The 22,670-nt window shown below is 40.2% G+C and overlaps 1 protein-coding gene across 22 annotated transcripts in view; it reads left to right on the top strand.

Annotated features, from left to right (window-relative positions):
• Positions 1–22,670, top strand: part of camk2b1 (calcium/calmodulin-dependent protein kinase (CaM kinase) II beta 1) — a 210,596-nt gene that overhangs the window by 43,410 nt on the left and 144,516 nt on the right. For 16 of the 22 annotated variants that reach the window (XM_034170826.1, XM_034170847.1, XM_034170842.1 and 13 more), the window contains 3 exons: positions 912–971; positions 3,884–3,938; positions 4,289–4,354. In XM_034170826.1, the coding sequence (XP_034026717.1) occupies positions 912–971; positions 3,884–3,938; positions 4,289–4,354 (181 nt within the window). Of the gene's footprint in view, positions 1–911; positions 972–3,883; positions 3,939–4,288; positions 4,355–21,565; positions 21,639–22,670 lie in introns of all 22 variants that reach the window. The other 6 variants (XM_034170848.1, XM_034170832.1, XM_034170846.1 and 3 more) reach the window with 1 other exon arrangement.

Below are 22,670 nucleotides of genomic sequence, written 5' to 3'. Positions count from 1 at the left end.
GCTGCAGAACTAAACTCCGTTGGGCAAACTGGGACTTTGCATATATCCAAAAAGTGGGAGATTTCGGACTGAGTGGGTTTGCTCCATCACCCCGGCTGCCTGCCTCGGTCTGCCCAGTGATGATGCCTGAAGGCCGGCTTCTCCGTGCGGGTCGGCCCGCTGTCGTGGTTCGATCGATATCCCACCAAATCGTCAGTCCTCCCTCGGTCGGCGTCACTCTGAAAAGGAGCTGAAAAAAAACTTCTCCCAGCAGGGTGATGGGAGAATCGTTCTACTGCTGTTTTTTAAAGCTTTTTTGTGGTTCAGGCGACGCAAATTCAAGATGGTGATCGCTGAACTTTTTCAGGTTGTGGAAACAGCCAGAGTGTGACGTAGCAATCTCCACCCCCTTGCCACTTCCGAAGTTAAGCGTCTGACGTCATGCGTCGGATGCGTTAAAACGCATCTTGACTGATCGGAAAGCGTTGACGGATTGGCCTAAAGTATGCAGTGTGAAAGGCTCATAAGGCCTTTTTTGCACTCATTTTCATAGAGTTTTCATACAGTCCAGTATTCATCTATCACATTCTGTTTGACATTTGTAATTTTGGCAAAATGTGGTGCATAGCACAACTCTTTATTATGTAATAGAATGTGATGCACATCAGAATTTTCAAATTGCTGATACTTTGCAGATGACATAATTGTGTGGCATAATTTGTGTGTAACAGAATGGAGTTTTATATGACTTTGGGAGAGTATATCTCACTACAGTTTTGTGTTTCTCACATTTAACCTCCTTGAACTAGGAGGATTGCTGCAGGTTGGGAAGACGAAACATATTTGCATCTTGGCTTCCAAAATAGCTCTTTGGTCTGACACCCTTCTCCATATCTCTGTCTCTCTGCTTTTCTATCTTTGTTGCCCTTCAGATCACCAGAAGCTTGAAAGAGAGGCTCGAATTTGTCGCCTGCTGAAACACCCTAACATTGGTGAGGACATGTCTTTCTATTTTTGGGCCTTGGGGCAGTGACTTCAGCCCACTTACCCCCTACCGTCGATCAGAAATTAAAGGAACATAACAGTCGTTTTGATATTTGAGGCCAAAGTATCGATGTGTTACTAAGGTGTTGTCTACTGAAAAACATTTTCTTACCATAAAACTGAAAAGGAGTGTGTGTGTGTGTGTGTGTGTGTGTATGTGTGTGTGTGTGTGTGTGTGTGTGTATATATGTATGTATATATATATAAAATATGGGGGAAAAAACTATCTGACATTAAGATTGTAGTACACCTCAGCCTCCACCTTTCAAAAATAGACAGTGTGAATTTTCTGTTAAATGCACAAGATATGCAACAGACAAATTGATTTATTCGTGTTCATCACAAAAAAGTTTTATACATTATACATTATTATTTATCACTCACTCTTCTTCAAACACTTACTCCAATTAAAATAATTGATAAATTTGCTAGATTCTTTCATTTAGTTTTTATTGGGACATTGGAGATGTTGAACATTAAATATCAAACACATGAAAATATAAAAGATAAGTAATTTGGCACAGTATGACCCATTTAATAGTTATTTTATTGGATCAAAGCCCATTTCATTTTTATCCTCCCAGTATGAAATACGGGGACGGGGGAATAAATGTCAAGGTCACAGCAAGATATTCAAGATATTGTCATTGCCACCCTTGTTAGTGTGATATCTTAAGAACCAGTTAACCAATTTCATTCATGTTTAGCATAAAGGTGTACTTGGGTGATCCCTGATACTTTGTATTACTGATTTGTGGGGACTGGGGGGAAATGTCATCTCCTGATGACTCTTGCCAAATCTACCAACTGAACACTGAAATCTGAACAAAAAACATTAGAAATCAAGCATTTTATGCTGTTTTAAACCTGTAAAAGCTGTTACTGTTAATTTGCAATCATTAAAGCCAAACCAGCGATTCAATGCAAAACATCAATGCAACACACAACCTCCACATTTGAGATATATCAATGACCATTATTAAAGCAAGTTACTTTTGTATGAAAAGTATTTTACCTATGTGTTGCTGAGCAGCAGAAAGCATTAGTGATACTTTTATTATCCATGTCAGAGAACAACATAAGCTAATACATGAGCTGTGGAAGTGGTGATAGTTATTTTTCCTTGGTGCTATAGAAAAAAAAACAACTTCTGGTCTGACGCTGTTGTTTAAACCTTACAAATGCACACACATCCAAACGAGTAATTGCTCCTGAAAACATCCTTTATTTACCAACCAAGTCAGTGACGTCAACACAAAATGGACCCAAGTGCAGTTCATCTATATTTTAAAACAATTAATGCATTATAGTTGCTCTAATTAATTAAATTAACACATTATATTGACAGCTACAGTAGTAATACATCTTGTTGTGCAGTTAATTGCCCTAACTAGAGTGTTGCCTGTAGGAATCCAGGAACTGTAGATTGGGTAGTGTTTATAAAATAGGTTGCTGACATTTTTCTAGGGTGGGAATAAATTAAGCAATGAGTTGGAATGTTGCAGAGTCCAGAATGTTTTTAGAACCTTAGACCTCAACAGTTTTTAGAAGAGGAACTCAGCCCTTTTATTTCCCGTGGTGGCCAAGTGGTTAGTGCACTTGGTTTCAGTGCAGAAGGTTCCCGGTTCAAATCCCACCCCTGCCACATTTCTCCATGTGAAGTAGAGTTGCATCAGGAAGGGCATCCGGCGTAAAACCTGTGCCAATTCAACATGCAGATCCACCTTGGATTTGCTGTGGCGACCCCGAGTGCAACCAAGGGAGCAGCTGAAGGGACTTACTTTTTACTATGTAATTTTTAATGTTAATTTACTGCCTTAATGTATTAATAATTGTTAAATTGTTTGGTTGTTGTTATCATAAACACACTGTTATTATCATTATTATTATTTTTATTTTATTATTACTTCTCCATAATGATGGCCTCTATGCGCTAGTACAACTCGGACAGCTTTTGGGTGTCTGCTGTTTCCCCTCTAGTCCGCTGCATCTCCCGTTGGGATTTTGTGATGTTTTTTTTTTTGTGTCTGATTTTTAAATTGAACCATTTCTTTTTCCTTGGTTTGCGTCCTTCTCTGGATACTGTATTCACTGCATGTGTGACAGCCTCCCATGCTTGCTTTTTGTTGGTGTTGGTGTAACCTGCACTAAAGGCTACTGAATAGAATTTTCTTCCTGTGGCTGATTTCCTGCAACAGTACCTCCACCTCTGAATGTGCCAAAGTTCCTTTGTCTCTGCATGCTGTGCTGAAATTGATTAGTTTTGCTTTCAGCATTTTGTTTCCTCTTTATGAAATCCGCCTCTGCTCAGGGCCATGGAGTCTCATGCTCTTTTATGGGCATTGATGAGCTGTTACTTATGCTAATCATATGTTAATTAGGCTCACCCGGCACGTGCTTTCAGTTTACGAGGAGATGGGATTCATCAGTTTAAGAACACAGCTGCGAACAATTCTGCGGTTGATGAATCTAATGTAGAGTTTTTTTAAGAGCCTTCTTAGGGACAGCTTAAGAAGGAATCTAAGAAGATTCTTAAGAAGATATTGGTGAATGAGGCCCACTGTTTACCCACACCCCATCTAAATCACCACTAAGTCCACAAAAATATACTTTAATAAGCTCAAGGTTAGCCTGATAGCTTTGGTTGTTCTGTAACTGCTGTGAATGTGAGATGGTGATGTGTCACACGGGGTGCCCATGCTTCATGTCTTTACCCATTTATGGGTAGGTTGGCCGTGACACATGGGGAGTTGGTACAACTCTGGCACAACAACATGACTGTCTGTTATTTCCCCCTGAGATCCACCTCAAATACATTGACAGATATTGATATCTTGCTCCTTTTCTGTTTTTGTTTCAGTTCGTCTTCATGACAGTATATCAGAGGAGGGTTTCCACTACCTCCTCTTTGACTTGTAAGTCCTCTCCTACTATCACTTCCATTCCTAGGTTTTTTTTTAATAAACTAGCCTCCCTTTTTACTTTTTCCTCCACCCCAGTTACCAATCCACCCATTATGTAATGCTGTCCTATCTTTAACCCCCCGCCACCATGACCACCCACGCAATCCACATCAATCTCTTGGCATCTCCCTTCGGTTTCCATGGTAACTGTGTGAGCAGTAGAGGGACGATGGGGGAGCAGGTGATTTGGGGTGCTGCAGGAAACAAAAGGGAGTCCTTGCTTGATTGCTTTCTTGCCCCCTGCCTTCCTGTGAAAATATTATCTCACTTTTAAAAGTTTGTTTGTGCATGTGCACACGCAGGGTGACTGGAGGAGAGCTGTTTGAGGACATCGTAGCCAGAGAATATTACAGCGAGGCCGATGCCAGGTAGGACCACAGCTTTCACCCTGTGTCTATGTCTGAATGTTTCTCCTTGTCCTTAAATGTTCTTTACCTTGTCTTTTTTGTTGTGACTCTCCTCTCTATTTTGTGTTTCACTCTGTCCATGTCTCCCGTTTTTATTTTTTTCCTTACTTTTAAAGTAATTCCTTTTTCACTTCCTCTCTGATCTCCTCCAATCTTTTGTTGTATCATTTTATTTTTATTTGATGATTATTTTATTGTCTTATACTTTTTTCTGTTCCTGATTATCTTCTCTTTTGTTCTACTCACTTTTTAATTTTTTTCTTTCCATATTCCAGCTTTTTTCTTCTTTATGCTTCTTTTATTCTTTTTTCTATCTTGCCTCTGTACTTTGCTTCTTTTTGCATCAGTACTGCAACACATCATCTCCCCCAGTATCACAGGAACAATCTCTGTGTCCACCGAGGTTTGACCGATACTATATGGCTTTTCTGCCAGATCTGATTGCTAAATTAATAAAATACATGGAAAACCAGTTTGGTATCAGAGGAAAGTCCAGAAACTGGACACTTGTATTCAGTACATTTTGGAACGATAGTCTTGTTTTTTAATTGCCAAGTTGTCAGGGTTGTGACTTTGTGAGTTAATGCCCACCACACATCAGTTTATTGTTATGTACGTAGCACTGAGGCCTTATCTTGATGATCTGTTGCGGATGTTCTAAAGTGCAAGTATATTTAAGGTGTCCCCAACTCCACTTTGCTATTAACATAGCACATAATTTGAGCAGGCAGAAAAGAAGTTGTATTTAGTCACTTAAATAGTAATGAACACGTTTTACGTATGAAATAAACCAGTCAGAGTGCCACCTATCATTTCTTTTTTTCAGACACAAGACCTCCAGCATGTGGTGCATTGTTTTTTAGATGGTTAATTCAGACGTGAGAGGTTTACTTGCGAGGAAAGTATTCTGTGGGCAAAGGGTGATTGGGAACAGCAGTCATCTACCAGCATTAAGGGCCTTTCACATGCGTTTCGCGTTTGTAAAAGTGGACGCGGCAACAAAACATCTGGATGCGTAGAGGGGGCGGAGATTTCTTTGTCACTATCTGGCTTTTCGAGCATCTGGTGAACGACACTGACGATCGGCATCATGGATTTGCGACAGGGAAAAGTAAAACAGTCTGCGACTTATAACCACAGGGTGAGGAGCACGAAGCAGAAGAACGAGTGAAGGACATCCCCCTGCTGGGAGGAGCTTTTTTTTTTTTTTCAGCAACTGTTCAGAGTGAGGCTGGATGGCGCTGAAGTGGCTGGCGGAGCTGAAGCAGCCGACCCAGTCAAAGACCCACAGACCCAGTGTTGCAGACTGAACGGTCCCCTCTAAAAATTGGTCTGCCCTGCTTTCACTGCACATGCGTCATTTCAGACCACAGCAGCTCGTCTGAGATGGACTCTCTACACCCAAAGTGATCAAATGGATTAATGGGATTATTAACCATGAAGCGACAAGGTAAAACCTCTTAAATAATTCTAAAGGCAGTTTTAAGCAGAGACGAGGCTGTTTTAAGCAGAAAACAAGGTGATAATTGGCAAGTCGTTACTGATGCTTTGAAATGTCATGTGTCCCAGCAGCTGCTGTGCGCTTTGATCGGTTTGCCGTTTTTTATGATGAAATAATGCTGAATTTAGGTGGAAATGATTGTTGTACAAAAGCTTCAGATATCTGTCGCTGAGATAGATGATGACTGGAGTGCAGCTTTAAGCAGAAACAAGGTGATAGTCAGTGAATCGCTGGTGATGGTCAGAAATGACGCATGCGCAGTGAAGGCAGGGTGGGCTGATTTTTAGTGGGGACCGTTTGGTCTGCGACACCGGTCAGAGAGAGCGTGACAGCAGCCGGTGTGATCGAGCAGACACACTCTGCCCGAAATTCTTCATTTTTTGATGTATACACAGCCCCAGTTTGAACAACAGAGCTTCTGCAAATTTGTCTGAGGTGAGTAATCTGAAATAAAAGGTGAGGCTAGTGCGCCACTGAACTCTTAATTTTTATCTAACGTTTAGCCTTTAGCTGCAGAATCATTCACTCATTCGAGCTGAGTGAATGTTTTATATTTGTAAATTGTTTTACTCTATTTTTATTTTTACCAAATACATCTAAGCAAGTGTTTTTAATTGTCACTGCTGTGACTACAACAACAGTCTCAACTTTATATTACTTTAGATTTTTTTTTATAATTTTATCGCTGGAGCTTGAGAAAAGGGTGACTGGACTTCAAGTTTGTTGAAGACATTTCACCTCTCATTTGAAAGGCTTCTTTAGTTCTCCACTGAAAGGTGGAGAGTCCCAGCTATGTATAAACCCCATTGGAGGTTTTGTCCCCTGGAAGTGGTATGTGACCCACTATTGTTCATGTGCCTAATCACATGCACCAAGGTGTGAAAGAAAGTGGGGGTCACCACAATCAAGGCGACTATGACTGGATGACTGAGAACCTACACCAATATTTTTTATTTAATTTTTTTTTAACTATCTAGCAATCAGAACTTAAAGAAAATAGCACAGCACTGTTTTGTGTTTCTTAATATTTTAAGAAATACATTTCTGCACTTGTCTGACATCAGGAACATTTCAGCATTTTCTGTGCAGAGAACCTTGTAAATCCAGATACACTTCAAGACTTCCAGTGATGGAGCTGAACACAAAAACCTCCAGTCCAGATGGAAGATGAGAAGATCTCTGTTCTTCAATATGTGAGGAAAGTGTCTCCAAAAACTCCACCAAGAGGTCGAAGCTGCGGAGGAGACCTTCATCTGGTTAAATGTCCTGAGGGTCCAGCTCACCTGGCTTCTCTGAAAAGAAACATCTGCTATGCTTCTAAATAAAATAAAGGGTCTTTAAGGAGCAACTATTTAATTATTTGAAAAAGCTTTTTCCTTTTATATTTAAGCATTAAATTAATGAATCATTAAACATGTCCATGAAGTTCAGTCAAAAAGACATTTGCACAGGTAGAAGCCCCACCCTATTGTGCACAATATCAAAGCATTCACAATCACTAGAATTGTCAAATACATAGTTTAGTAATTACTCTGGCTTGATTACAACATTAATAGCAATCACATAGTCAACGAGGATGTAAATAAATGTTGAAAAGACTAAATAAAATGATTATTTTATCATGAGGTTTATGTCACATTAAGAAATCCTAATTAACAGACACACTACAGTCATTGTTACATCATTTCCTGTTTGTAATAAATATTTCTGTTTATTTACAATGTCCTTTATCCTGTTTGAAATGCAGATATGAATGAATGAATCTACCAGACTTAAAAATGTACACATTACTTTTCATGCTGTTTTATTTGTCTAACAATAAATGTCCAAGGTTCCTTATAATGTTAATCAAGAAATCATGTCATCTGAAAAAACAGCAACAACAATGGACAAGAATTGTTTTTAATTTATTGATGAACATCAAAGATTTATAAAGATTTTTTTTAATTATAGCTATTTTAATTGCAAGTTTTCTAATGTAAGAAATGTTTTTAACTTCAAAATGTACAGTAATCAGAAATTAATCTTGAAGTAAAAAAATAACTCATAAGGACTTTCTTTAGAAAACTGCATTATGTAAATTAGCAGTTCTGATGCTCCTCTGACACATTTCTGCACTCATCCTCCATGTTTTGGCCTGATGCCTTGTTTCTATTTGACACACGAAGCTGTGGTGCGGCATTTGTGCAGCACTTCTCATTGAAAATAATGGGTTTTAGAGCGATGTGCGCCGTGTTTGCCTGCTCTGTGTGAAAGGCCCTTTAGTCATCCTCCTCTGACCAGTCAATCTGCTACATATTCTACCAGGTACAGAGGTATACCCCCCCTCCATTCCTGCTGCAACCAGATCCTTAGGCTAGACCAGTCCTGGTACTCACCACCTGCTGAAATGGGGAGGAATAACACCAGAGTGAAAAAATATGCTGCAAACCAGAGTTATTAAAGTTTTGTATTTTTCCATTACTTTTTCATTTCATTTTTATTTATTTATTTTTGCTTCAAGTTCATTGTACAATACACACATTGGGAAACTGCTACCATAGTGGGTGTGAAAATGACAATTGTGTTGGTTGGATAGATGCCCTGTTGTTTGTTGTAGGGTACGGCCATTAAGACTCACTTTGTGACTATAGCAATAAAATAAATTGAAAAGGGATTTGTACACAATACAAATAATAATACAAAAGCCAAGGGAAATGGCACTTGGCTAAATAAATAAATTGACAATGTTCCCCGTTTAAACTTTACATATATCTATATTATAATAGCCAAGTGGCCTCTGCCTCCCTGCGTGTGTGCGTGCGGCTTTGATCACGGAGAAACTGGTGAGAGCTGGCATTTGCCGTTTGGTATGCTTATGTATTTTGGGTCAAGGATGAATGCTGTGAAAACGGAAAGTTGGTAGGACTAGTGATTTTAATTAACACCAGTGAACGTTGTGCTGCAATGCAACATGGGATTTTGGGGTTTTAAATGTTTGTGGTTCATGCATTTAATGGTGTTTGTGTTATTGTTTTGTGTTTTTGTAGTTGAATTGGTTTTGTCAGTTTAGTTAATTGTCGCTGTTACCATGAGTAAAAAGTGTAGTGCTTTTGATGTCTTCTTCCACATCTCTATTTGTGGGTGTCTAAAATTCAAAGCACCTGCTTGCAGCAGAATGCAGAAAAGACAAAAAGCTCTGCGTGCGTATGTGTGTATAACTTAGATCACGGACAAATTGGGGAGAGCTGACATTTGCCATTTGTTATGCTATGTATTTTGGGTCAAGGATGAATGCCGCCAAAGTTGATAGGACTAATATATTTTTGGAGAAACTACAGATATTATCTAACAATACTGAATAATGTGATAATTACATTCTAGACTTGCACACCATTTCAGCAGGGGGCAATAAATCATCTATATATTAAAAGTGTGCATGCATGATTTTTAGTAAGCTCTATGTAAGTACAAAATATAATTGTAAACGCATTAGAAATACATGGATGACACAGGAAAGTGAAGACATTTATTTCCGCAGTGGTCCATTTGCAAATCAAATGACAAAATAGAACTAATAATAAAATAATAATACTGATAATAATAAAAATGATAGGCAAGGGTAGTGGCCAAGTGGTTAGTGCACTTGGTTTCAGTGCAGTAGGTTCCTGGTTCAAATCCCACCCCTGCCACATTTCTCCATGTAATGTGGAGTTGTGTCAGGAAGGGCATCCAGTGTAAAAATTATTCCTTGGATCTGCAGTAGCAACCTTGAGTGCAAACAAGGGAGCAGCCGAAGGCACTTACTATAATAATAAATATGATCATGTGGATCTGATAACAAGAACGAAGAACAAAGAACAATTAAATGAAGGAGGTGAACCTGGAGCTTTGTAGATTTCCACAAACACTCCACTTTCTGGCAGGTTCTCTTAAAACTGTGAATACTGTCATCCCTCCAAGGGGAGGAGCTACTCAGAGGGGCACGTCTGGTTTTAAAAGGCACAACTCTGTCTAAAATACAGAGTTGTGCCTTTTTAAAAGGCGCAACTCTGTCTAAAATAGACAGGCAATGATGATTGTAAGAATTAACTAAAATATTTACATAAACTGAAATTAAAATCTCATCAAGGTTGAAAGCATCAGAAAATACATCTGCAGAAAGATTATTAAAAACTCGAGAGCAGATCACATGTGGAACAGAAGGACAATCCAGATTAAGAGACAAATTAAAATGAACCCACACGATCAGAAATAAAAATGTCCTCAGAATAAATAGTCAATATTTAGGCCAAGAGTTAAAAACAAGATCTAAAACATGTCCTTTGTTATGTATGGACAGACACATGCTGGAACAGATTCAGTGATTCCATCAGACTGATGAATTAGCGGCAGACTTATCTGAAGCGTCATCAATGTGGAAATTAAAATTGGCAATAATTAAAAGTCTCGATAGCTTCAGCGTGCCAGACAAAGTCACTAAAGTCCCTCAAGAAGGAGGTGCATGGACCAGGTGGATGGTATACTAAAACCATCGATTTCTATTTAATCCACTAGGTGGCGGATACAGCCTGTGAGCTGTTGCCAGCAGCCGCCATCTTGCTTAGCGTTAATGTTGTCAGACATTAGTTTAAATAGAAATCTATGATGCGCTGACTTAAACTTGGGTTAAAGTGATCTGAAAATGATGTTTTGTGCAGCGTTCAGGTGCTGCGATAAGCTGACATAGGAGTATCAGCTGGTTAAATTAATAAAAAATAAATAATAAATTGTGTTGTGAGCTTTCATAAGTGCATTATATGTAATGTAAATGATGTGGGGGAAATGACTAAAATTGCTGAATAAAGGTTAGAAAATGATTTATTTTTTTGTCTCGATCTGTATTGTGTAAAGTAGTGACTTCAGTTTTACTGCCTGAATGCTTTGTCCTGATAAACATCTCACCATTCGTTTAGCAATTCAATTAAACTTGTAAATGGACATCGTCTCTGGACGTATTCGTATCTTGACATTGTGTTATGTGGGCCACTGAAGAGGAGGTACTGTTGGCCCACCACCACCAGATGGCGCCCTGCTTGAAGTGCGGGCTTCAAGCACGAGAGGGCGTCATTGCAACCGGGATTGACAGCTGTCACTCGTCATCAGCACCAGCTGTCACTCATCCACATCACCATACCATAAAGGCCGGACTGCCACTCCACCTCCCCGCCGAGAAATCAGCTACCTTAGAGGTAATATTCTCTGCTGTGTCTGAACACTAACTTATAGTCTGAACCTCTTTGCAGCCGTTTTTCCTGTAAGTGTTTCCTTATCCGTGGGATTGGCATTTGGTGTGATCAGCGACGGCTTCGCTTCACACCCCATCCAGATAAGTGGTTAGACAGGAGCTGCACGTGTGTGTGATTGGAGGTGGAGGTGCTCCCTCCTAAAGGAACACAGACAGTGGGATTACTGAGTGTGTGTACTCACACTCATCTGTGCTGTTTTTGTTCTCTGCCAGCAGTGCCATGTCTGACAGCTGGAGGCGGTGGCCACCTGGGGACCCAGGACTTGGCGGCTCTGGTGTTCTTCAGATCCGTTGGCAGTGAGGGCCGTGTGGGATCTGGCTCGGTTCTGGACGGGCGTCTCCTATCCTCAAGCCTGCCCACACGTCAACGTGTAATTGACTGTAGTTCCAAACTTGTTATTGTCTGTATTCTGTTGTGCACAATTTACAACATTAAATTGTTACTGTTTGGCTTATCCATTGCCCGTTCATTTACGCCCCCTGTTGTGGGTCCATGTTCCTACACTTTCACAACACATTGTTTGTGGGCTTCCTCAGGGTTCTGTTTTGGGACCAAAATTATTTATTTTGTACATTAATGATTTATGTAAAGTTTCAGATCTGTTTAAGGCAGTTCTGTTTGCAGATGATACAACCCTGTTTTGTTCAGGAGAAAGTTTGCAGAAATTATTGTCCGATTTACATATAAAGTTAAAGAGATGGTTTGATATTAATAAATTATCACTAAATTTGTCTAAAACTAGAATAATGTTATTTGGGAATTACAATAAAGACATACAAATTCAGTTAAATATACAAGGGGTAATCATAGAGCTTGTCAAAGAAAATAAGTTCTTAGGTGTTATTATTGATGAAAGAATTAATTGGAAAGCTCATATTCAACATATTCAAAGGAAAGTGTCAAAAAGTATTGCAGTACTGAATAAGGTAAGGCATGTTCTTGATTGCAAAGCACTTCATACGCTGTATTGTTCATTGGTTGCTCCCTACTTGGCTTACTCTGCTGAAGTTTGGGGTAACAATTATAAAACTACACTGCAATCATGATTTATTGTCCAAAAAAGAGCGTTAAGAACAATTCACAGTGATGGTTATCGAGATCATACCAATTCATTGTTTATTAAAGCTAAAATATTAAAACTTCATGATATGATTACATTTAAGATGGTGCAGTTAATGTATACGAGGTCTATTAGAAAAGAAACCGACAGTTTTATTTAAAAAAAAAAACTATATGGATTTGAATCACGTGTGATTACATCAGCCAAGCTTGAACCCTCGTGCGCATGCGTGAGTTTTTTCACGCCTGTCGGTGACGTCATTCGCCTGTGAGCACGCCTTGTGGAAGGAGTGGTCCAGCCCCCTCGTCGGAATTCCTTTGTCTGAGAAGTTGCTGAGAGACTGGAGCTGTGCTTGATCAAAATTTTTTCAAAAACTGTGAGACACATCCGAGTAGACACCATTCAAGAAATTCAGCTGGTTTTCGGTGAAAATTTTAACGGCTGATGAGAGATTTTGGATTGTTTCTATCGCTGTAAGGACTTCCCACGGAGTGGGACGTCACGCAGCGCTCCGAGGCGACGTCGTCATCCTGTTTCAAGCTGAAAACCTCCAAATTTATCGTGAGAGAACAGAGAACTTTCAGAAGAGGTCGGAATCAGCAGTTTATCCGGACATTCCACTGTTAAAGGAGATTTTTTTTAATGAAAGATGTGCGGACGGGCGCGGCTCACCCGCCACAGGAAAAACACCTCCGTGTTGATAACCATTTGTAAAATCCAGGCGGCTTTTGGTGGCTTTCAGTTGAGTGAGTATCTGAGAAATTGTTTAACAGCAGGTCATGTTCCAACTTGTCCTTCAGGCTTCCAACGGAGGTGTTTTTCCTGTGGCGGCCGCGCCGGCTGCAAGCCGACACGCCAATCCGTCCGCACGTCTTTCATTAAAAAAATCTTTAACAGTGGAATGTCCAGATAAACTGCTGATTCCGACCTCTTCTGAAAGTTCTCTGTTCTCTCACGACGTCCTGGGTCAACAGGTCAACGGATACTTTTCTCACAGACCTCGTAAAGTGAAAAGTAAGCAACTGGCCTTCAGAATTCAAGAATTTTTCGAGGAGAGAGAGGGAAAATATAATTTAAGGGGCTTGTATCATTTTAAAATTGCTGGCGCTCAGACGGCCATGAAAGGTTTCTGTGTTTCTACTTCTGGCCCAAAAATATGGAATAATCTGACGAAGGAACTCAAGCAATGTCCAAATGTCAGTCAGTTTATACGCCAGTATAAGGAACTGATGTTTTCTGAATATGTGAAAATTGTCTGAATTCTCTGAAAATACATTTCATGTTGAAGGACTATAATAGCTGTTAGTTAAGGTATGGACAATTATGTTATTGATTTTGTGTGTGTATATATATATATATATATATATATATGTGTTTTGCTGTTCTGCTCACTTTTTTTGTGGTTTTATTACGATAAGTATAAGTTGCTGATGTAAAAGGGGTAGGTGTATATAAGCTTTGCTTCTACCTACACCCTTTCGGTTGCATGTGTTGACTGACTGAGAAATCAGTTTTATTTATTTATTTATTTATTTATTTTATTTTGTTGTTAAGTTCTTTTTTTTCCATGAACCAAAACTTGAACTTGAAACTCTCATAAGTCTTAATTTATCCCTTTTTAATTAGCCTTAGGTTTTTTCTTCACATTAGGTTTTCCATCCTGAGATATCTTTTAAGAGCAAATTCATAGAATGGAAATACTTTTTCTCTCAGCTTTGAAATTGTATATTCTACTAATATAAGAATATACACAGACGCGATTAATTTCTCTATGATATACCCCATATTAGTGTTTTCACATTTCTTTCAACTTGATCCAGAAATTATTGAATAATCTTACTTTCACCCTGGCTGGCGTTGCTGTTTTGTTTTACTCATATTTTTTAATATTTTCGCGGAGAAGCGCTCTGTAAAAGCGGTGCTGCAGGTAGGTTAAGAGCAGTCTTTAATATTAATATCTTTAATATGATGCGAGTGTGTGAAGCTCTTATTTTCACCCCTGATTATTTCCCATCTTTACCTTCATAATGAAATTAAGAATCAGAGTAGAATCTCATGTCATGGCAGACATGATGTGTTTGACAAACTGGTGATATTATTTACACTTCTGGACTGGGACTAGCAAATTCTTTTAAGTCTATTATATAAATAGTCTGATCTTTTTCTGTATTTGTTTTGACAAATAGTAACTGTACAAATGTGGGACTGAGTCTGGATAAATGTAACAGCATAGTAACAGCACGGAAAATGCAGATTTATCCTGAAACTCTCTTGAAAACATCGATCATGTCCACATTGATTTTTATTTATGTCTGGTTGTTAGACGCTAACCAAGATCGTGGCACTCTGGCAACAGCCAGCGAATGAGTGGATCAGCCCGGTCCTCCATCTAGTGAGTAAATAGAAATTGATGACTAAAACACAATAAAAAGGGTCGAGTCGTCCAACTTTTAAAATCTGAGATTGAATTGATGAAAAAGTCTCTGTGCTCACCCATTGACACACGACGCTGCTCTTTAAACCCGCAGGAAGTCCTCCACCACATCCTGAAGAACACACAACCACCTTAGGGATGGTTGTGTGTGAAAATCCAAGAAGATCTTGAGTTTCTGAAATATTTAACATAGACTGTCTTTCAAAGTTACTTCCCCATGATGAAGATTGGTTTAAACAAAGGCAGATTCATTTACACATTAGGCATATGAGTGTTTGTCTCCCAAAAAAAAAAAAGCATCATGAAAAAGGAAAAAAAACATCTGTCACACCATTCATGTTTCATTGATTTTTGTTTTAAATATGGTGCTACTGCTTCATGCAACAAGAAGCAAAATTAATTGATGTTTTTTTAAATAACACAAACACCACATTACTGAGTAGAAGTTAATGTGCTAATGTTGCTGTACTCTGCACAAAGAACTCAAGAATAAATTGCTTTTTGTCACTATTGAACAGATAAAAATGCCTGTTCAGTGGCTGTGTTTAGAGCTAAATGTGCACATTTTCCTCATTAAGTGTATTAAACATTTTAAAACTCATACAGTTTTAAAATGTAATCTTTAGCCCTTCTTACCGTAGTTACCCTGCTCATTCCTCTTCTGGCTGTCTCACACTTTCCAAACAAGTGGAGTACCAAGTAATATGGTTATATTCCTTGTCTTTATTCAGGAGTGTGGTCTTTTCAGCTTGAGAGCATGATTTACTAATTTCACTCATTCTTCAAGACTGAGCACGTCCCCCCGATTCAGATCTTATTTTACTGCAGTTGACATCCAGCTTAATGGTGCATTTCTCTTGTCTTCTGCTCTGGATCTGCCGACTGCTCTAAAAATCATGGATTCAGTGAAAAAATTTGCCCCTGGGCACTTTTAAAAAATTTTTCTGACCGATTGCTTGGTGTGCCGCCCAAAAATTTCAAGACTCAAGAGTGACTTCAAGAGTGGTGTTATGTCGTTGATTTGTGAGGTTTAACTGATACCCTACATTATGCATTAAAATGAATTTTTTATCAGACCGCTTACAGAGAATCACGATGCCTGTACGTCCTGTCCAGCCATGGAGGAGCTGCGCCATCTAATGGAATTAAGTTTTAATATGTGGACAGGTTGTGCGTGTATAGTCCGCCTGTGCACGGACGCTGGACGTGCCCTGTTCAGCCACGGAGGTGCCGCTCCATCCAATAGAATTAATTTTTATGCAAGGACAGGCTATGCATGCACAGTCCAGCTGAGCATGCACTCTGGGTGTGTCCTTTTCGGCCACAGAAGTGTTGCACAAAACAGATTTATTGTATTTTTTCTCTTTATTCATTTATTTTTATGAGGGCCGCAGTGAAAATAAGTCTAATGCTCCTGTGCACGCAGCAACAGTGGGCTTCACCTGTGGAGAATGTGGATGAGATGATCTGGATTCATTATTTTTATTTTCATTGTCTGTGAGGATGTCAATGGAAGTTGAGAGATGCTGCTTCTGGACACCATCAGACATGTAATTTTTCTGCAGAAACGTGGATTTCCGCTTTTCCCCCCCCAAAAATCAGATTTTTGCATCTATCACACAGATCTGTGGCTTGCACCGTGGCTCCACCACAAATAACTGCCATCGCAATCTTCATTAGCCAGCACGGCTCGTGTCAGTATGGCATTGTTCTATCCTCTTAGGTGTCTAAAAGTCACATCAGCACGTTAACATGTCAATCAGTCCTTGACATTTTTTAATCGTGTGAATTCCAGTTTAATTGTAAAGATTAGATAATTGTGCTTTTGTGTTACGGTGACTTTAAAGTTGGCAAAAAAATCACGGTCTGTTTGGAAGAAATGCCACAGCTTGGCAGCAGATTTGTTTGTGATGAGATTGTTTACACTTATGTTTAATACTTTGGTCCTGGTCCGTAATTTATCATTAAAAAGTCAATCCCATCAATTCCTGACAAGAAGACTTATTATTTAAACTTTGAAAATTATTGTAATTTTTTTCTTACTGACTGTTATAAAACCATGTTTTTTTTCCTGACTCTGGCCCTTAAGTCCCAGAAAAATCCAAAATCCATAAACCAGTAAATCCAGTAAATGGTCAAATTAAAAAGAAAAACCATGACTTGTAGTTAAAAAAAAAGGGTGTGTGTGTATATATGTATGTATGTATGTGTGTGTGTATATACACTCAACAAAAATATAAACGCAACACTTTTGGTTTTGCTCCCATTTTGTATGAGATGAACTCAAAGATCTAAAACTTTTCCACATACACAATATCACCATTTCCCTCAAATATTGTTCACAAACCAGTCTAAATCTGTGATAGTGAGCACTTCTCCTTTGCTGAGATAATCCATCCCACCTCACAGGTGTGCCATATCAAGATGCTGATTAGACACCATGATTAGTGCACAGGTGTGCCTTAGACTGCCCACAATAAAAGGCCACTCTGAAAGGTGCAGTTTTATCACACAGCACAATGCCACAGATGTCGCAAGATTTGAGGGAGCGTGCAATTGGCATGCTGACAGCAGGAATGTCAACCAGAGCTGTTGCTCGTGTATTGAAAGTTCATTTCTCTACCATAAGCCGTCTCCAAAGGCGTTTCAGAGAATTTGGCAGTACATCCAACCAGCCTCACAACCGCAGACCACGTGTAACCACACCAGCCCAGGACCTCCACATCCAGCATGTTCACCTCCAAGATCGTCTGAGACCAGCCACTCGGACAGCTGCTGGAACAATCGGTTTGCATAACCGAAGAATTTCTGCACAAACTGTCAGAAACCATCTCAGGGAAGCTCATCTGCATGCTCGTCGTCCTCATCGGGGTCTCGACCTGACTCCAGTTCGTCGTCGTAACCGACTTGAGTGGGCAAATGCTCACATTCGCTGGCGTTTGGCACGTTGGAGAGGTGTTCTCTTCACAGATTATGCGAAGGAGATGTGTTGCACTGCATGAGGCAAATGGTGGTCACACCAGATACTGACTGGTATCCCCCCCCCAATAAAACAAAACTGCACCTTTCAGAGTGGCCTTTTATTGTGGGCAGTCTAAGGCACACCTGTGCACTAATCATGGTGTCTAATCAGCATCTTGATATGGCACACCTGTGAGGTGGGATGGATTATCTCAGCAAAGGAGAAGTGCTCACTATCACAGATTTCGACTGGTTTGTGAACAATATTTGAGGGAAATGATGATATTGTGTATGTGGAAAAAGTTTTAGATCTTTGAGTTCATCTCATACAAAATGGGAGCAAAACCAAAAGTGTTGCATTTATATTTTTGTTGAGTGTATATATATATATATATATATATATATATATATATATATATATATATATATATGAGGTCTGTTAGAAAAGTAATCGACCTTTTTATTTTTTTCAAAAACCTGATGGGTTTGAATCACGTGTGCTTGCATGAGCCAACCTTGAACCTTCATGCGCATGCGTGAATTTTTTCACGCCTGTCGGTTGCGTCATTTGCTTGTAAGCAGCCTTTGTGTGAGGATGGGTGGAGTCTCTCGTCGGAACGACTGGAGCAACGCGACTGCCTCAAATTTTGCCAGAAACTGGGCGACAGCCAGGTGGAAACCATTCGGATTATTCAGACGGCTTTCGGTGACGATCCTATGGGCATCACACAGATTAAGGAGCGGTACAACCGGTTTAAAGACGGCCGCACAATGGTGGAGAGCGCGCCACGCTCCGGTCGGCTATCAACATGCTGAAATGACCAGATCATTTCCAAAGTGAACGCTGTGGTGATGCGGGACCGTCGTGTGACTATCCGAGAAATTGCGGAAGAGGTGGACATCAGTACTTTTTCGGCACTTTCCACTGTGACAGAAGATTTTGCCATGAAAAGAGTTGCAGCGAAATTCATCGGCACGAAGCTGATGGCGCAGCAAAAGTGCCTTCGTGTTGAAGCCTCACAGGACATGTTGTGACATGCCCAGCTTTTCCACCATTCGGAAGATTCAGACGGCTTTCGGTGGCTTTTCAGTCGTGTAACTATCCGAGAAATTGTGGATGAAGTGAGCATGTCACAACATGTCCAGTGAGGCTTCAACACGAAGGTGCTTTTGCTCCGCCATCAGCTTCGTGCCGATGAATTTCGCCGCCACTCTTTTCATGGCAAAATCTTCTGTCACAGTGGAATGTGCCGAAAAAGTACTGATGTCCAACTCTTCCACAATTTCTCGGATATTCACACGATGGTCCCGCATCACCACAGCATTCACTTTGGAAATGATCTGGTCATTTCAGCATGTTGATGGCCGCCCGGAGCACGGTGCGCTCTCCACCATTGTGCGGCCGTCTTTAAACCGGTTGTACCGCTCCTTAATCTGTGTGATGCCCATAGGATCGTCACCGAAAGCAGTCTGAATAATCTGAATGGTTTCCACCTGGCTGTCGCCCAGTTTCTGGCAAAATTTGATGCAGTCGTGCTGCTCCAGTCGTTCCGCCATTTCCTTGCAAAGAAAAAACGATGAGAGACTCCACACATCCTCACACAAAGGCTGCTTACAAGCAAATGACGCAACCGACAGGCGTGACAAAATTCTCGCATGCTCACGAAGGTTCAAGATTGGCTCATGCAAGCACACGTGATTCAAATCCATCAGATTTTTGAAAAAAATAAAAAGGTCCTCCTGTGTAGTTCTGAGCTTTCTCAGAATCATCCTTAACCCACAAAGTGAGATCTTGCATGAAATCCCAGACAGAGGGAGATTGACAGTCATCTTGTGTTTCTTCCACTTTCTAATAAATAATCGTAACAGTTGTCTTCTACCAAGCTGCTTGCCTGTTGTCCTGTAGTCCATCCCAGCCTTGTGCAGGTCTACAGTTTTGACCCTGGTGTCCTTAGACAGCTCTTTGGTCTTGGCTATGGTGGACACGTTGGAGTGTGATTGATTGAGTGTGTGAACAGGTGTCTTTTACAGGTTACAAGTTAAAACAGGTGCAGTTAATACAGGTAAAGAGTGCAGAATAAGAGGGCTTCTTAAAGAAAAATTATCAGGTCAGTGTGAGCCAGAATTCTTGCTGGTTGGTAGGGGGTCAAATACTTATTTGCAGCAGTATCATACAAATAAATTATTAAAAAAGCATACATTGTGATTTCTGGATTTTTTTCAGATTATGTCTCTCACAGTGGACATGCACCTAAGATGAAAATTTCAGACCCCTCCATGATTTCTAAGTTGGAGAACTTGCAAAACCGCAGGGTGTTCAAATACTTATTTTCCTCACTGTATACACACACACACGTATGCAAACCCATCACTCCCTTCTCCTTCTATTTTGAATGTCATTCATCCAGGCCAGTTCTGCCCCCCTTCCCATGGAGACTGTCAAGAAGTGGGACTTTAATTAGCTTTGATAATTATCCCCCCTCCCACCACCTGTGTGTGTGTGTGTGTGTGTGTGTGTGTGCATATACCCGCGCGCAAGTTTAACTTTGACACATTCTAGAATACGGTGTGACGTAGCTCAGGTCTGTATGCAAACAAGATGGATGATTGTGAAGATGCTTGAATGTTATGTAACTATGTTGAAAGTAATCATAAGTCTAATAAACCTGAGTTGGTCGGGATCTCCCCATTGAGTTGCTGCTGCGAACGTGTCTAGCTCTCCCCCTATCGACAAATAGGTGATTTTTTTTTTCCCCTCACTCCTTCTTCACACCTTGCATCACTGTTGAGGTTGCATGATCCAGATCATGTTTAGTTCTGTTCTTCCTCTGGTAGACCTGATAAAAGAGCTTTGCCATTTTCTAAATATTTATGGACTTGACAACAGTATATATATTTTGTACACCTTGTTGTATACACCTGGTTGTCTTGCTGCTGTGAAGATTGAAATTTGCAAGAATAACATGATTTTCAAAAAGAAAAGGTTTCTAATAGAATTCATAATAAACTTGGATAGGTTTATTGCTAATTAAGTTGTTGCATTTAGGAAATAACGCAGATGATTTAGAATTCATCTCATGCATCAACGCACAAATATAGCCACATTTTAAGATGTTTATGTAAATATCCCGTCTTTTATGCACCACATAGCTCAGATTTTCATTTATTCGAAAGTATGAGTGCGTAAGTACACATTTATCTTTGTCATTTTCTTTGTCCTCCCACTCAGTAGACTCTGTGTGGGTGTGGATCCTGCAGGCCGCCTGCTGTTAGTCACATATTTTGCACATTATTACATTCAGATGCATCAACCCTGCGTACTGAAATTTAAATGCACAATTGCGAGCATACCGGTTTTTCCTTTCTGTGATGGATTGGTCTTGGTCTGGTGGTCTTGGCACAAGCCCACCAGTTTCTTATGACTGGCTTTCGTTGTATACATGTCATTTCTTTCATATATCATCTTGTTTGCTCTTCAAATCCATCCCACCCACCCCACACACAATCTGCTGTTTTCCCCCTTCTCCTCACCTCTCTCCTCCTCTCTGTCAGCTTTTTTCCCCCAAGTTGTTCTGCTGTGGCTGCTCTTGTCACTTTTCATGTCTGAAAAAGCACAACAATTTCTTTTGTCTCCACCGTTTGCACATCTCCCACCCGTCCTTCCTCTTCTAGCGTCCCTGCCTGCACCAGTCTGCCTCCCCTCCTCCTCTCAGTCTTCTTCTGCCTGTTGTTTCTCCTCTCCTCCTCCGTTCTACTGACACTTGGCCTCTGCTGGTCCAATCTGCCATTTTCTCATTTTTAATTTATGATGTGTTTTTATCCACCTTGGCTGTCACTTTGTTCATCTGTCATCTCCCCCTTCATCCTCCTCCCCCCATCCATTTAGCATCCAGGTTCCTTTTTTCACTCCATTCCCCACATCGCTCCTCTCTCTGTTTTGTCTTCACAGTCACTGTATCCATCAAATTCTAGAAAGTGTCCATCACATTCACCAACATGACATAGTGCACAGGGACCTGAAGGTTAGTATTTACAGAGGAGCATCTGCATCCCTCCCCTGCCTTCCATTGAAACTCTGCCTGCCTTTATCCTTCCTCCCTCTTGTCCTTTCCTTCCTCCTCCGTCTCGTCTGTTCACGTTGTTCTTGTCAGTTGCTGGTTTTAAAGTCCGCCTGTTCGATTTGCCTCTTGGTATGCTCTTATTGTTATTTTCTCTGACTTTAACTGTTAATCTGAGGCCCCAAACTGCACCCACCCCTGCTCCATCTGCCTCCCACCCACCCAGTTGCTCACTGAATTAAAAACAACTAAAGAAAAGTTCATGCTGCACTGGCTGACAAACGCTTTTATAAGTGATTTGTATGTGCATGCCCCTCTTTTCTTTTTTTTCTTTTTTTTTTTTTTTACACAAATACATGCTGGTACTTGGAAAGCATGTTAGCTTATGCAAGTGTATTAAAAATAATGTTTTAAGATGCACACAAAACATTCATTCTCAGGTACTGGGTGACTTTAAACTATCAGAAAAGTAATGTTTACTGTGGATGGATTGACCCCCCCCCCCCCCCCCCCCCACCGCCAACCTCCCTTTTCCTCGATGATTTACTTGCTGATTATTGATTTCTGTTTTGCCAAGATGGCCTTATTTCCTGAGTAAACACATCAAAGTCCTCAACATTTTTTTTCTTTCTTTTTTAAGACTTTTATAATCATGTATGTAGCATGCAGTTTGTGCCTGCTGAGCCATTTGTTTGAATAATTACATGCTACGTCAGGCTCAGCAGCACTGCAGTAAGCCCTCCTCAGCTCGGCATGGTGTAACATCTTTTTATTCTCTGATACACAAACGAGCTGCTCTCAAACGGAAATATCTTGCCCTCTTCCAGAGGTATGGTATGTACAAAATTTAAAATTTGTTGAGAAATTAACATGAATTACCTAATTTTACTTCATGAAAATGTCTAATAAGTTCACTCTTACAAGGATCCTGCAGGGTGCCTGGGAGTATGCCCACCCAGTCTACATGTGTTTTCTGGACTTGGAGAAAGGCATATG

Source organism: Thalassophryne amazonica, chromosome 5 (genome assembly GCF_902500255.1).
Source record: "Thalassophryne amazonica chromosome 5, fThaAma1.1, whole genome shotgun sequence".
In the NCBI taxonomy this organism is placed as follows: domain Eukaryota; kingdom Metazoa; phylum Chordata; class Actinopteri; order Batrachoidiformes; family Batrachoididae; genus Thalassophryne; species Thalassophryne amazonica.
This window is presented reverse-complemented; position numbering and strand designations above follow the sequence as displayed.